General features: G+C 37.4%; 1 protein-coding gene across 1 annotated transcript; it reads right to left on the bottom strand.

The window, feature by feature from the left end:
* Positions 1-1,517: 1,517 nt before the first annotated feature.
* Positions 1,518-11,520, bottom strand: LOC148740602 (G protein-coupled receptor GRL101-like). Its single transcript, XM_088749704.1, has 14 exons — positions 11,492-11,520; positions 11,121-11,189; positions 9,194-9,265; positions 8,701-8,772; positions 8,031-8,102; positions 6,112-6,183; positions 5,932-6,006; positions 4,660-5,617; positions 4,193-4,277; positions 3,978-4,025; positions 3,577-3,636; positions 3,191-3,259; positions 2,807-2,866; positions 1,518-2,685 (listed from the first exon to the last, which is right to left on the bottom strand). Exons 1-14 carry the CDS (start codon positions 11,518-11,520, stop codon positions 2,618-2,620), a joined length of 1,809 nt encoding a protein of 602 aa, XP_088605830.1. The 3' UTR covers positions 1,518-2,617.
* Between the last annotated feature and the right edge of the window lie 3,581 nt (positions 11,521-15,101).

The following is a 15,101-nucleotide window of genomic DNA, read 5'->3' as shown; positions in this document are numbered from 1 at the left end:
CACCGGGATTTTCTTGGTTCAGGTGGATCGTGAAATTCGACCACCATGTTGCCTTCGGTACTTCGGAATGCCGAGTGACTTGAACTGAGATAGAGCGGCCGGAGATGGCTTGAAAGCTTTCGGAGAGACAAGAGTTCGGAGCATTTCAAAGACGCTGGCTTAGTTCGCGCATAGTTAGTAGAGGGGACTGGTTAGGAAACGCGGCAAACTTCAAAGAGCCGGCCTATTATCTGTTCCCTGAGCTCCGCTTGAACGTCACGTGACCAATTACCCTGCACAGAACCAAAACAACATGGGGGACATGAACGACTTATTTTTCTTCGGCGACGATTTTGATGCCATATTGAAAACTTTGGAAAACGAGGAAGAATTACAAGTCCCTTCTACTAACTATGGTTCGCGTTAACATCGGGTAGTTCTTATTAACTCCTCCGAAACTCCTGTCTGTCTCTGGACCCGGTTGTGACTCGACCTCTATATCTATAGTGATACCTAGCGTGATATATTTCTCCGGTACTGCAAGCAAGGTTAGACCATGGACGCCCCACAACACCACCGGCGAACTCTAAATTTGGGAGTAGTGGACTTGGATAAAATATATATGTTTGAGAAGCCAAGGACTTTCAGCTCCCCTAGAGGGATAATTGTAGGAGTCTTGGGCAGCTTTCAAAACAAAAAGAACACCAAAAATGGTAACTAGGCGAAGAGCTCCAGAAAACGTGGCAGCCATGTTGGCGCCTTTACAAAGTCATAATTTGAGTCCAAAATTATCATATTCAGTCATATCTATTTAAATAAATTCAATTACATCAGGAATATATGTTAAGCCTCGTTTTTAGCCAGATTTTGTTGATAACAATAAATGAAATTTAGATTTAGATCGCAATGTGTTATGCAAATTAAACTTCAAATCCTATAAAACCTCGTAGCTTTTCACTCTTTAGACAGCTGGATCTCCATCAACTTCCGTTACGTTATCCCCCTCACCAAGAGACGTTTAGTGAGCTAACCAAGAAAAGTTAGCTCAATAATTTTTTTTTCATCATTCATCGTTTTATCATTATTTTTTTAGGATTGTTAGAAAAAATAGACGTCAAGGGAAAACATTTTAAGATCGTTTACTACGTTTGGGGAGGCGGGGGGGGGGAAGTAGGTGGGGTGGCGTAGCTGGCATCGTATGGTCGAGGTGGCAATTTGTTCAGCATTGACAACTTAACTGAATTTTTCATAAAAATTGTGATCAGGGTTTGACAGGGCAGCCATGTTATTTATTCTTTTCCTTAAGCCTGCACGGTTTGAACGAATGCAGGGAACAATTTCGATAGGCAAGAAAAGAGCTTTTGATTTACACTCCAGATCCACCTACATCATAAATGCTATTTTTCTCCCTTTCGCTTTTTATCTCGTTCGGTAAAACACGAAAAAACACTTCATGTATCATTGATATTGATTTTTAATAGCTTCAACTGATTTTTGTTTTTTGCTATTCCTCAGTGACTATACTACTAACTACGACCTGCTCTTAAATGCAAACTAACTTAAACAGACATATGTTAATCTTAACTCCTAAATAAGACAGAAAAGTCATCTAGACGTAAAGACAATGGGTAATGTGAATAATCTTATTGCAAAGTAGTTAGGTTACTTCGCAGTATCAGCTGCACCGCTACTTTCTTTCTATTTTCCAACCTTGCCAATTGAAATATCCTACCTAAAATTTTTGGCTGCATTATTATTAGTAATTGATTAAATAAATCACAAGATCAATAATATCATTTGGAGTAAATAAACGGAGGCTATACATGTTCTTCATAATCAGTTCCCAGCAGTTTTAACCACGTAGAAGATACACTTAGTGGATGGTTTATTTTCTTTCCCGTAATGCTATGATCTGCCCCCTATACATGGCTTAAATAAGGATTCTCCAGGGTAGCCCTGACTCATGCTAGAGGTCTGCTCAAGATCATCGTATTTACCTGTCAGAGATATAAAGTATTGCGAGGCTTGCTAAGATTTACTAGCAGATGTGAATACCATTTCGACTGTTCTTTCTAATTAATATTTCTATCCTGTATTATCATTTTCTGGCAAACAAAGGACATATCTCTTGGTTTTAAACATGGAGAACAACCTATTGAATCAGTAGGCCAATGGTGTCAAACAAGATCACATTTTTATGAAATGATAGGCCTTGAAAAAAAGTTTCCCGTGATCTCACCAGGAAAAGTAAGAAGCTATCCTTGCTTTATTGTGTTCGACCAAAATATTATTAGTAGAATTCTTCTTTCTGCATTTCACCATTCGTTGATAATCCAACATACTGCTCTTTGTTGTTCAATGGTGTACTACAACAAGAAATATCTTGTTAGATGTTAGGGATACATCTATTCCTAAAATTTTAGTCCTGATATTCAGATAACCTTACCTAGCAATTTCAGTGAGTTATACGGCGAGCAGGTTACTAGAATTAACAGTTCTATGAGCTAGACGTATTATCCTGGCTCGTGATATCGAAGTCTCGTGACTATTGTAATCACAATGAAACATAAGTAGGAATAGATCTAAAAAGTTTAGGATTTGGCTTTTGTTAGCTTTATATCCTTTCATCGACCAATGATTACAATAAAGTATCATATTCCAGATCATCTTCTTCAATATCATCTTCTTCTCCTTCGTGATCTTCTTCTAAAAGATGTTGAAAGGGAAAAAAATTAGAAGAGACCACAATAACACTACCAGAATGAATCGTTCATATTTAACTTTATGTTATTGTTCAACTAACAGAAATAGAGGAGTTATGAAGAACCTTGTTCCTGAGGTGGCATTGCCAAAGCCTGAATTTCCATCATCTCAGCTCCTTGCTGAACTAAGTACACAGAAAAATAAATGAGTGAATAAGCCTCTTGATGTAAGAACAAAGCACGACGGAAACGATTTTTGAAACTGTAAGACAATTGTTTGAATGTATTTAATGATCTTGATATTGATATAAACATTGTAAATAAAACAATTATATTAATAATTGTAATAATTATGATGAGATCAACGTTTGTGAATATATGAAATTCATACATGTGGGGTGCGGTAGTGGCCTGAAGTTTTTCAGGCCTTATTTTCACTACTGCTTAAGTAGTGTTTGTTATTGCGGCGAAGATCGCTCTCAGACTGATATAGTGAGATCATTACGTACTTTCCTGGTGAAATCGTTCTTCAATTCCAACTTGATAATCGCCATGCTGCTCTTGGTTGACTTGTTCGTCTTGATCAATGGACAGAAAACAAGAGCGAAATAGTTAAATCATGTACTGAGAAGACAGACGATTTCGAGACCAGTGATGTACATAATGGTAATTAGATGCAAAAGTAGTTGTAGCGAACGACAACTTAAAAAAATTATGTCAAAATACTCTTGAAGTTCTATCTTGATGAGCTTTGGTACAATTCTCCGCCAAAGTTCTTTGTGTTGTTTTTTTTTTCCAAAAAATTAAAAAAAAAAACAGTCCGGCGTTTAAGTCAAGAGACCTTCAATTGACGTCTACTTCGTTTGGTTAAACACGTTGGTTAAAGGTTAAACACCTTGTTGTGGCTGTTGCAATCCAAGAACCTGCATTTCTACGGCCTCTCCTTGTTGTTCATCTGAGGAAACAAAGATAAAGGAGGAAGACAGGCAAAAAGTTATTGAAACGAACGAAAATTTAAAAAAGATATTTCGAAATGCTACTGAGGTTCTGTCTTGATGAACCTTGATGCATTTCCCTACCGAAAAAAGACGGGTGTTTTTAGCCAAGAGACCTTTGATTAATATCTACTTCGTTTGGGACACTAATCGAACAAACTAAAGGTTAAACACCTTTTTGTGGTTGGGAAACAAAGATAAAAAGCGAATTGGAGGACAACATCATGAAAATAAAAATGTACATGGAAATGTTACTTGAGGAAGATGCAGTGATATAAAGAACTCAGTAAAATGCTGTTACCTTCTTGTGGCCCGTTGTCCTCAATCCCTTGTGGATCTTGTTGTTGTCCTTATAAAATAAGGCATGTGTAAATCAATAGATTAATACTGTTGCAAAATGATATCTATTTAAAAAATGGCGCTAGCCTCAGAAAGAAAGCTTCGCTAATAAGAGAAAAGTTCACGATTTTATTCTATAAACTTATGTAATACAAAGAATGGAAAAAGAAGCATTACCACCATCTTGCATTTCACTGCAGTGAAAAGTGCTGCGTAAGAAGCTTCTCAGCTTTGATACTTTGCCTTCCAGATACTCTTGTACCTGGAGAGGAAAAAAACTAGCCTATAACGACATTCATCGACTGACCATTTCCCCTTACCAACTGTTAGAAGGTGAAAAGTACCTAAACATGAAAAGTAACCGTCTAGCCCAGGAAACCCATATACAGCGTATTAAAGAGCCCGGTGTATTACCCACTAAACCACCGGGTTCCCCCTCAAATTATTTAGATGTCAAAGATGATAAAGAAATGTTATTCTTTACCTTTAGTGCTGCTAACGTGTACAGAAGCGGGTTTATCGCTGAACTGATGGGCAGGGGAAACACAGTGTGTTTTAGAATCCGTGCAGCGTGTTGACCGCTAAACCACCGGGCCTTCCCTGTTTTAGAGTTCAAACATGATAAATATAAAGTTACCCTATACCTTTGGTGTTGCTAACGTGTACAGTATCGGGTTTATCGCTGAATTGATGGGCAAAGCAAAGACGGCAATCCACACAGCCAGATCTCCTGGGGTTTTGTACATCTTTTCCAAAACCGACCTCAGACCAAACACGATGATTGGCATCCAGCAGAGACAATCAGTTAGGATGATAAAGGACACTCTTTTGGCCAGACCTGTCTCCCTCCTTGTGTTGGCCGATTGGTTTTTGACCTGCACTCTGCTTATGAAGATGGCGAGGTATGCAGCTGTAATGAATAAGAGGAAGAAATTGAGGCCAACAAAAACAGATACAGAGTACTCCCAGCCTGCCGTTTTTTCAGGAGAGAGCTGCAAGGGAAGGCAAACAACGCTTTTTCCGTAGTAGTTGTGATAAGTTTCTAAATCCTCGAAGTATCTCAGGCCAAACATTGGAAAGAATGCCAGGAGGAAGCCGAGGAGCCATATGATGGCACAAAGGATGTGAGTCATCTTACGAGAAAGTGTTCCACCTCTGAACGGGAACACAATGTTCTTGAGTCGGTCTGCAGATATCAAAGCCATCAGCATCAGAGAGACCTCACTGGATAGCAATGAAGTAGCCCCAGTTATCTGGCAAGCCAAGCCAGACCGCCACTGAAAGTCATATAAGTAATACTCTCCTCTCCACGACAGATCTTTGACACCAACTGTGATTAAGTAAGCTCCCATCAAACCATCGGAGACTGCCAAGTGCAATAACATGATTGACTGCACCGTGTTTGTATCCTTAAAGATTAAACGCCATGTAATGACAAACACAGACCCAGCTAGGGAAAGAGAGCCGATTGCCCAGATGCTCTTCCTCGGGGTTGGGCTCTTGATCATGCTCTCACAATTAGCGAAGTCATCGTTGTATATGAAAGCACAGTCAGCGTCCTCCTTGTGGATATGACAGCACATCAGATTCGAGTCAAAACTCCTGCAGTCGTAAAACACATGTCATTGTAATAATTATAAGCTTATAGCCTAAAGCAACAATGTATATCGCAAAGCTGGGTATCATTAGAGTGCGAGACGGGCCTATAAAAATTTATCTCCTGGAATAAACAGTTAAAAGAGTTGAGAAAGTCAACCAAAGTTATATTAGGTTGAGGAAAGAAAGGACAAAATCATTTGTCCAGAGCGATCTGTTTACAATTATTTAAATTAAAGTACCCCAGACGCTGCCTACTCATAATAATTAGCTTTTCTCATAGACTGTAAATTGAAGTTTTAATCATATGAAAACCTTACACTCGCAGTATATCCTTCAGCACTTCACTGAAAAGTCCATTTGGAATCTCCCTCATCTGGTTGTAATGCATATATCTGAAAATGAGATTGAGGTGAATTCAATAAATAGGATGGAATTCTATAGTCTTCAAGCACTTTTACATCTCAGTTGTCATTTTAATTTGTTAACTTAACACTCACAGAATTTCCAACTGTTTAATTTCTTTGAAATTGTCGATGGAAACTTCGGTCAATTTATTATTAAAGATTTCTCTGACAGAAATAAAGATAAAACAATCCATCAGCGCAACAGCAATGATACCATTTTTCAGCATTGATGTGTGGATTTAAAACTAAAAAGTGCGAATATTAGGAATGCAAAGATACCATATTATTTATGGAATTACTGGAATTATTATTATTACTGCAAGGCTCGTGCATCATATATACCATATTATTCATTGTCAACTTACATTATCAAAAGCTCTATCAGATCTTTGAAAATTCCTGTTGGCAAATAACTGAGTTTGTTTCCCGATAAATAGCTAGTGAGAAAATGCAAAATGTTTTCACTATTTCCATAAGAGGAAAAATAGTTTAAAACAATTTTCAATGTAATTACATTGGTTTTTTACAGTTTTTGGTCATTTGTAGTGAAGCACCGTCATTGCATTAACTTTACAACTAATTTCCAAATCCCAGCTATTAATTCTAAAGCGGCCTATCCCCTACTATCATCATTGTCATCTTCAAGCAGGTTCTCCAGTTATCTCCACAGACCCTCCGCAGGCATTTATTACAGAAATTCCGGAGAAACATAGAGAAGTCATAACACAGGGCCTCAAATTTCCATAAATTGGAAAACGAGACCGGTCCCAGCGTATGTTGCAGGCAATTGCGATAAGGAACAAATCCGTCACTCAGGCTGAAGCTTAAAAATCAGCGTAACAACATATTCAAAACCTAGAAACTAAATGCCTAAACTACTTAGACATACAAGAACTACTTACAGGTTACGCAACTTCGCCAATCCCCGAAATTGTTTGGGATGGAGCTTCTGTAACTTGTTCTTCTCCATTTTTCTGTTAAATTGCCAATTATATACCCGTTCATGGCAGGTTTTTTCTTCTTCTTTTTGATCATTTAAAAGTTGAATATTATGTGAGTGGTAAATATGGAGTGCCTTTCTAGTAAATGCCTGAAAACCAATGCTAGAGTAATCGCAACGAATTCATCGTACAGTCAATGTCAATACTGTGACAAGCAAACGACTTCAATTGTAAGCGCGGGAAAAAGCTACTGACGAGGACGCGGTTGGTTTTTTTTTGTATCCGACCGACTGAGAGAATGGCACAAGTTTTAAAATTGGTGACAAATAAAATCAAAAGGAAAGCAATCCTTGACGATTAAATTGCTCTATCTTTGACCTCGCATAGCTCAAAAATTGTCCAGTTCGAAAGCAATTCTGGAAAAGTGTAGCCGAACAAATTTTGTTTCCGTTATATACATGCAGCAACTCTTTTTTTCAAATTTTCTTCAAGTCTTTCATTTTTCAAATCATAAATCAATCAGGATCAAAGGAGATTTCTTAAGACATTTACACAATCGTGTAAAAGGACATAAACAACAATCCTCCGTCATTGCTAAACACTATAAGAACATGCACGGGACAACGGCTCAGGACCTGCTAAAGCGTTTCGAAGTGCTTAAGAAATGTAGAAACAAATTTTACTGCTTAGTGTACGAAATGCTTTTAATAAGAGCGTTAAAGCCAAATCTCAACGTGCAATCAGACTCCATTCGAACGAAAGTATTTTTATAATATAAATCAATCAATCGATCAATCGACTAAAAAAAAGTTAAAAATCAATCAATAATTCAAACTACCCATCACTACTCACAATGTCTTGAGCTGGTTTAGGTTAGCAAATATCGATGGCGGTAATTCTTCAATTTGGTTATTGGATAAAAAACTACAAGAATAGAATGGTTAGCAAGACGCTGACAAATGATACTTGTGATGTATAGGAAAAACCCGCAGTTTGCGTTGTACGGCGAATATAAAAGTTAAATTATGATGACAAGTGGTAAGATCAAAGAAATCTTGTTTGGCGACTTACAGTTTTGTGAGTTGCGATAGATTGCTAAAGATATCTTGTGGCAGATTCTCAATTTTGTTATTAGACAGATCTCTGAAAGGTTTAACAAGTAATTGCATTAGAACTTTTAAAAACAAAGCAAAGTCGAGTGGAATTTTATTTGCATAATCAGTGAAACAGTACGGGGAAAAGAGTTTTCTTCTCTCTTCTTTTAAAAACTCTAGCGCTACATTGAATTAGACCTTTGTTGTATGCAATGTAACTATCACTTTTTTATAGAAAAAGTACACCAAGCCTATCCGGTTTGTTTTCACGAGCTTTCTCAAGCATTCTGAAACAAATTATTCAACGTAAAATGTTATTTAGTGTAATTGATCGAAGGAAAAGGAAACCAAGATCGAGCATGCAGTGGAACCCAGGACTACCTAAAAACAGCTCCACGTAATGGTCAGGACGGGATTCAAGTAGTACCAGCGCTATCGAGTCCAATACTCTTATCGTGCGGTCACGCTTCCTTCCAATATAGTCCTCTATTTCGATCAGTGACTAGTTTATTCACTGCATACGCTTCATAGGATTACGGCTTAAATGGGATATGATCGCGTTTCTTTTCCTATCTTAGGAGGAGCAGAAAATTGATCAAAAGTAAATACAATGTAAAGACGTAGTATTTCATTAAGCATGTACTCACAGCTCAACCAAATTAGTCAAATCTTTGAACACTTCTTTGGGTAGCGTTCCAATACTGTTTTCTTCAAGCCATCTGATTGAAAGTTAAAGTATCTCAGTTCATTTTCGTTACATCGTTCATTTATGGCGAGTTTTCCACCTCGATTTCAGATACTCAATACCGCCCGACACTTTATTGAAGTTGATCTCTGATAATTTTTGATAAGTCTGCGGTAGCTCGAATGCAAACCAGCTTTCTTTTTTCGTAGAGTGCCACACTGCAGTTATTAATTGTTTAGTAATTGGAGACATTCTTGTTTCGCGTTATTTTGCCCATTCATCCAATTAGCACATTACACGGTACATGATCTCTTACAGCAATATTTTTGCATTTTCCTTTTTTCTAAAAAACACATTAATTTTTCCATCTTCAGTTTGCATAGATCCGAATTGTTCCACAAAGGATCTTAACTATTTTCATTTTGTACATTGATGTTTTCCTTTAATTAACTCACAGGTGTCTCAATTTTCGTAAACCATCGAACAGACCCTCTTGTATCTCTTTTAGGTTGTTGTTGTTAAGTTTTCTGTGTAGGAGAAGAGAAGTTAAAAATTGTTATAATTACTTTAGTCAATTTGAACTTACTTACTTGACTTTAATCACTTTGAATTGGCTGGAAAATCTCATCGGACTGATAGGCTCTTTGTAGCGCAGAATTTAGGAACTAACAAGCACTGAGTTCGAAAGTAATTTATTCGGCATTGAACCGACCCTTGTTTTAATTTTCCAACATGAGGCACTTTCATAAGAAGCTAGCCTTTTGAGGCACACAATCTTGGACCACTTTTCGTATTTTGTAAGATGTAGCCATTATGTCCTTCATAATCATTGATTATAGGAGACCTTTATTGGTCTGTGTGTAACACAGGTTTGTAAGGGTTGAAAATCCGCTCGTTGAAATGGAACATGCACTACTTGATGACAAACTGTGTTGACAATACTAATAACAATATGAGAAGACGAATTTCACTTACAGCCACTGTAGCTTGAATGGTTGGGAAAATAAATCGCCTCGGAAATTCTTGATCTTGTTGCCGTATAACCACCTGTAAGTTTTAAAATCTTTCTAATCCCAATACGTGGAAATGTAGAAATCCTCTTCACGTTTACCTAAGATACTGGCGAAAAGAGAGATGCGGATTGCGAGGCCCGTTTTAAGGTGCGCGCGCTTTTGCTGATACAATTCAGCGCGCGCACAGGGATTGCAAAAAACAAACATGCCGTCTATAGAGCGGTCATTTTATTTACTCAACATGTACCCGCACTATCTGTGTAATATTTTTCTCTGTAGTAGGCGCAGCGTATTGAAGGCTTTAACCTTTTATTACAAAGATATCTTAATTAGGGTTAGCGGTGCAAAGAACCCAGCAATTTTCAGCTTTTTCGTCTTTACCGAAAGAACCCAGTTAAATACAGCGCATGCGTAGTAAGTAAAAAAATTGCGATTGAATGGAAAATTGCTTTCTCGGAAATTATGCCTATTTCTTAAGAACCACTCATTAGAATCTCACGAAATTTGGCACAAAAATACTTTAGGAAATAAGTAACTGGAGTATTGAAAAAAAATGATTTTAAACAAAGGAAATTATAGAAAATCGAGTGAACCTTCAACAAGGGATAATTAAAGATTTCTCTGTTAAATTGTTAGCAAAATAGTGTTAACTTGTGAGTATCGTTACAAGCTCGTTGCATGCAAATTATAAAGAGAATCTAATGACTAGATTTTCTACAAAGAAACAAAACCGATTTTAATTCAGGCCTGTTTATATCTATTCATGTCGCCACGGCACCGGCACATACGTCAGCTTAACTATAAATAAAAACCAAGTTCGTGTTGTTAAGTTGCTTGCTGCCAGTTTTGGCGACTGAGAGATCAAGGGTTTTTTAGAGAAAATGGTGAAAGAAACAAAGGTATCAAAGACTGTGTTCAGCCACCTTAAGAGGGAGGTCTTGCGGGTTCTTTTAAATCATTTTTTGTCTAAGTCTAAGTCTAAGTCCCTTTTTGATAACAGTGTTTGATGTGGACCTAGTTTGTTCGTGGCCCATCTCATGGGATTGTCCACGTCAACAACGTTAATTTTATTTCTTAGCTTCTTTATATCTGAAAATCAGTGTATTTTTTAAAACCACGATTCCCACGGGAGCATCCCATAGGTGTTAGTGTCCCGTTCAGATCTTTTCCTGATGGGCTTCTTTCCCTTTAGTTAATCTACTTATTTCTTCTTATTCTGTAAATAGCAGGTCTTCATTTATCAATCTCTTTGTCGCTTCTCTCCACCTCTCCTTTTCATACGGGCTATGCTTATACAAATAAAACAAAGTTAATTTGCTTTAATGAAGGTATGTTACTCTCTTCTGTCCAATACTGTCCATTTACAAACCGTCCCACCCCTTTCACTTTCTTTATGGCTAAATACACCTTGTAAGCTTGAGGACCTTCTTGATCACATCTGATAAATAATAAGATAAAACTCTTAGCACAATCAACAGAGGCATGAACATCAATTACCCACAGTCTGGTCAACTTAGAGTTGTTATTGAAGACTCCAGGTGGTAGCTCCTTTATCTCGTTGTTACCCAACTCCCTACCAAAACGATATTTCCTTGATTTCAGTTGAAACTTTTAACTCTTATGTATTGTCGCAAACCTTTTTTTTCTCTTGGATTAACAGTTTATTCGAGTCATGTCAAAATAAAAGAACCGCTTTTGCAATAACATTGAAATGACTCGCCTTAGTGTCGGTGACCATACTTATCAAACATGAAGACATATTCACTCATATTCAACAAATAACGGAACTTTGAGCACATCTCGATCACGAGCCAGTAAAAAAGTAACCTTTAAAATATTCTATACAACCACTGTTTAAAGAAAAGTTGCCCTCTTCAATTCTTCACTGCCACTAATGCAAGCTTGATTCATCCAAACAGTCAGTTTTCAGCGTAAATTCATTTTTGACTCGATGTTGCTGCGAGTCTCCTCGGAGCACGTGATGATATAATGTAACTCTTGTCAATAGCCAATTTTATCCTTTTTCCAGCACGCATTGTAAAAAACTATGCCACTGTCAGAGCACCATGCGTATATTGAAGAGTTGTAAAATGTTGCCACGAAAGTGAAGTTTTGCACTAAGAGCGGTTGTAGTTTGACCGATAAATCAAATATACCACAATTAGCTTAAAAACCATCCTCGACCCTGTTGTCCTCGCCATGAATGAAGCTTGAGAAAAATTTTGCCGACTAAGGTCAATGAAAAGAATGAAAAGATGATCTTTGTAATCTTTAACTTTTATTGCTTACAGAAACTAAGAAACTGAGCGGAAAAATATTTCACCCTGGATTTGTTCTAAGTAAACTAGCTTTCCGGTGTCAATCATTTGCTACGTGATGTGTTTTCTTTTGAATAAACAAATTATATTTTCCTTCGCTGACATCCATAAAACTCTCTCTTTTCTTGAAGGAAATTCAAACAAAGACTAATCTTAGTGGATATAAGGTTCCAAAACTAGGGAATATCACTTGTGAAATAGGGAGGGGGGGGGAAGCGTTGGGAGTAAGAGTGTTGCAAAAGATTATCTAAATAATTTGTACAGACGACTTTTCACTTACAGCCACTCCAGCTTGACTAATTGGGAAAATACGTCGCCTGGTAAATTCTCGATCTTGTTCCCGTATAAATTCCTGTAAGTTTCACAACTTGATATTACTAAATTAATACGTGGAAATTTATAAATCCTGTTCACGTTTGATTGAGTTACGGACGTACAAAGAAACGCGAAGTTCAAGGCCCGTCTTAAGCTGTGGGAACGCTTGAAGGTTCTTTAAATCATTTTATAAATTAATTATAAGTCCTTTGCAATATCAAGTTTTGCTGAGGACTTGGTTTGTGCGTGGTCCTTCTCATGGGATGGTCTTTGTTACCATCTTTAATGCTATTTCCTTGCTTCGGTACATCCCTATGTTTGTAAATTTTCAACCCTCAATTTCCATGTTTTCCTCACCATGAATTAAGCTTGAAGAAAATTTGACTGACTTAAGTAAATGAAAAGAATGCAAACATGATCTTTGTAATCAGAAACTTTCATTACTTACAGAAACTAAGAAACTAAGCGGAAAAGGATTTTACTCTAGATGTAAGGTTTGTTCTAAGTAAGTAAACCAGCTTTCCAGTGTTAATCATTTGCTGCGTGGGATGTTTTCTTTTGGGTGTTCTCTGGTGTGACTTTATGAATAAACAAATTTTATTTGCCTTCTGTAACATCCATAAAACTCTTTCTTTTCTCGAGTGAAATTCAGACGAAGACTAATTTTAGCGCATATAAGGTTCCAAAATTGGGGAAAATCACTCGTGGAAGAGGGAGGAGGGGGAGGGGGTAGTGCTGGGAGTAAGTGTTGCAAAAGTTTATTCAAATCATTTGTGCAGACGACTTTACACTTACAGCCACAGGAGCTTGACTAACTGGGAAAATACATTGCGTTCTAAATTCTGGATCTTGTTGCCGTATAAATCCCTGTCAGTTTTAAAACTTAGTATTACTAATACGTGGAAATTCATCAATCCTGTTCGCGTTTGATTGAGATACTAACGTACAAAGAAACGCGAAGTTCAAGGCTTGTCTTAAGCTGTGGGAACGCTTGAAGGTTCTTAAAACCATTTTACAAATTAATTATATGTACTTTTTGATATCAATTGTTGTTGTGGACTTGGTTTGTTCGTGGTCCATCTCATAGGATTGTCTATGTCACCATCATTAATTTTATTTATTTGCTTCTTTATATCCGTATATTTATAAATTTTAAACCCTCAAGTCTCCTGGGTGGGCGCCTCACGTGGTGTCCCGTTCACGACTTTCCCTTTGGACTTTTTCCCATTCAGTTACCTTACTTATTTCTTCTTATCTTGTAAAAAGTGTGTCTTTGCTTCTCTCCACCTCTCCTTTCATACCACCCACACTTATACAACCAAAGCAAAGTTATCAAGGCAAGAGACAATGGACAATGGGGTTAACAAAAGGAAGACCCCCGACGTATATAAGAAGATGATTATTGATTCAATTAAGAGGATACTTAAATAAACTAAGGTCTGTTATTATCTTCTGTCTAATACTGTCCATCTACGACCCGTCCCGCCCCCTTTCACTTTCTTTATGGCTGACTACACCCACTAAGCTTGAGGACCTTCTTGATCATATCTAGTAAATAATTAGAAAAAACTCTTAGCAATATCAACAAGGGAATGAATATCAACTACTTACAGTGTGGTCAACTTGGGGTTGTTATCGAATACTCCAGGTGGTAGCTCCTTTATCTGGTTGTTACCTAAACTCCTACGTGAAGATATTTCCTTGATTTTAGTTAAAACCGTTAACTATTGTGTATTTTTGCTGTAGCGAACCTTTTTTTCTGTCGAGTTTACAATTTATTCGTGTTATGTCCAGGTGAAACAAACGCTTTTGCGATAATTCTGATATGACCGATGAACATGTATGATCATTCCACAATGCTACTTTACAAACAAACGTAACCCTATGTTACTCGCCTTGTGGAAAGACGACACTCATTTAACATAAAGACATATTCACTCATATTCAGTAGATAATGAGACTTTGAGCACATCTCGATGGCGAGTCAGGATAAACGTAACCTTTAGAATATTCTATATAACTTGGACTACGATTTAAAGTGGGAAAGTTACCCTCTTCAGTTCTTTACTGCCACTATGCAAGTTTGATTTGCGCTAACAGTCAGTTTTCAGTGTATATTTATTTTCCACTTGAGGTTGCTGCAAGTCTCCTCGGAGCACGTGATGATATAGTCTAACTGTTGTCAATAGCTTTGTTTATCCTTGTCTTAACAAGAAACAATGCTACAGTCAGAGCACCAAGCGTATATTTAAGAGTTTTACAATGCTGTCACGAAAGTGAAGTTTGGTGATCAGAGAGGCTGTAGGTTGACTCAAAAATCACAAACGACAGTTATTTTAAAAACCATCCCCGACCCTGTTTTCCTCGCCATGAACTTAGCCTAAAGAAAATTTGGCTGAGATAAAGTTATGGAAGACAAACAGATCATATTTGCCTTCTGTAACATCCATAAAACTCTCTGTTTTCTTGAATGGAAGGCAAACGAGGACTAATCTTAGTGGATATAGGGCTCGAAAACAGGGGAATATCACTTGGGTAAGGGAAAGTGGGGGGGGGGGGGGTAGTGCTGGGAAAAGTTCATTTAAATAACTTGTACAGACGACTTTTCACTTACAGCCACTGCAGCTTGACTAACTGGGAAAATACATCGCCTGGTAAATTCTCGATCTTGTTGCCGTATAAATTCCTGTAAGTTTCACAACTTGATATTACTAAAT

This window comes from Stylophora pistillata, chromosome 2, assembly GCF_964205215.1.
Source record: "Stylophora pistillata chromosome 2, jaStyPist1.2, whole genome shotgun sequence".
Taxonomy (NCBI): domain Eukaryota; kingdom Metazoa; phylum Cnidaria; class Anthozoa; order Scleractinia; family Pocilloporidae; genus Stylophora; species Stylophora pistillata.
Note: the sequence above shows the minus strand (reverse complement) of the source record. Positions and strands in the feature narration are given on the sequence as shown.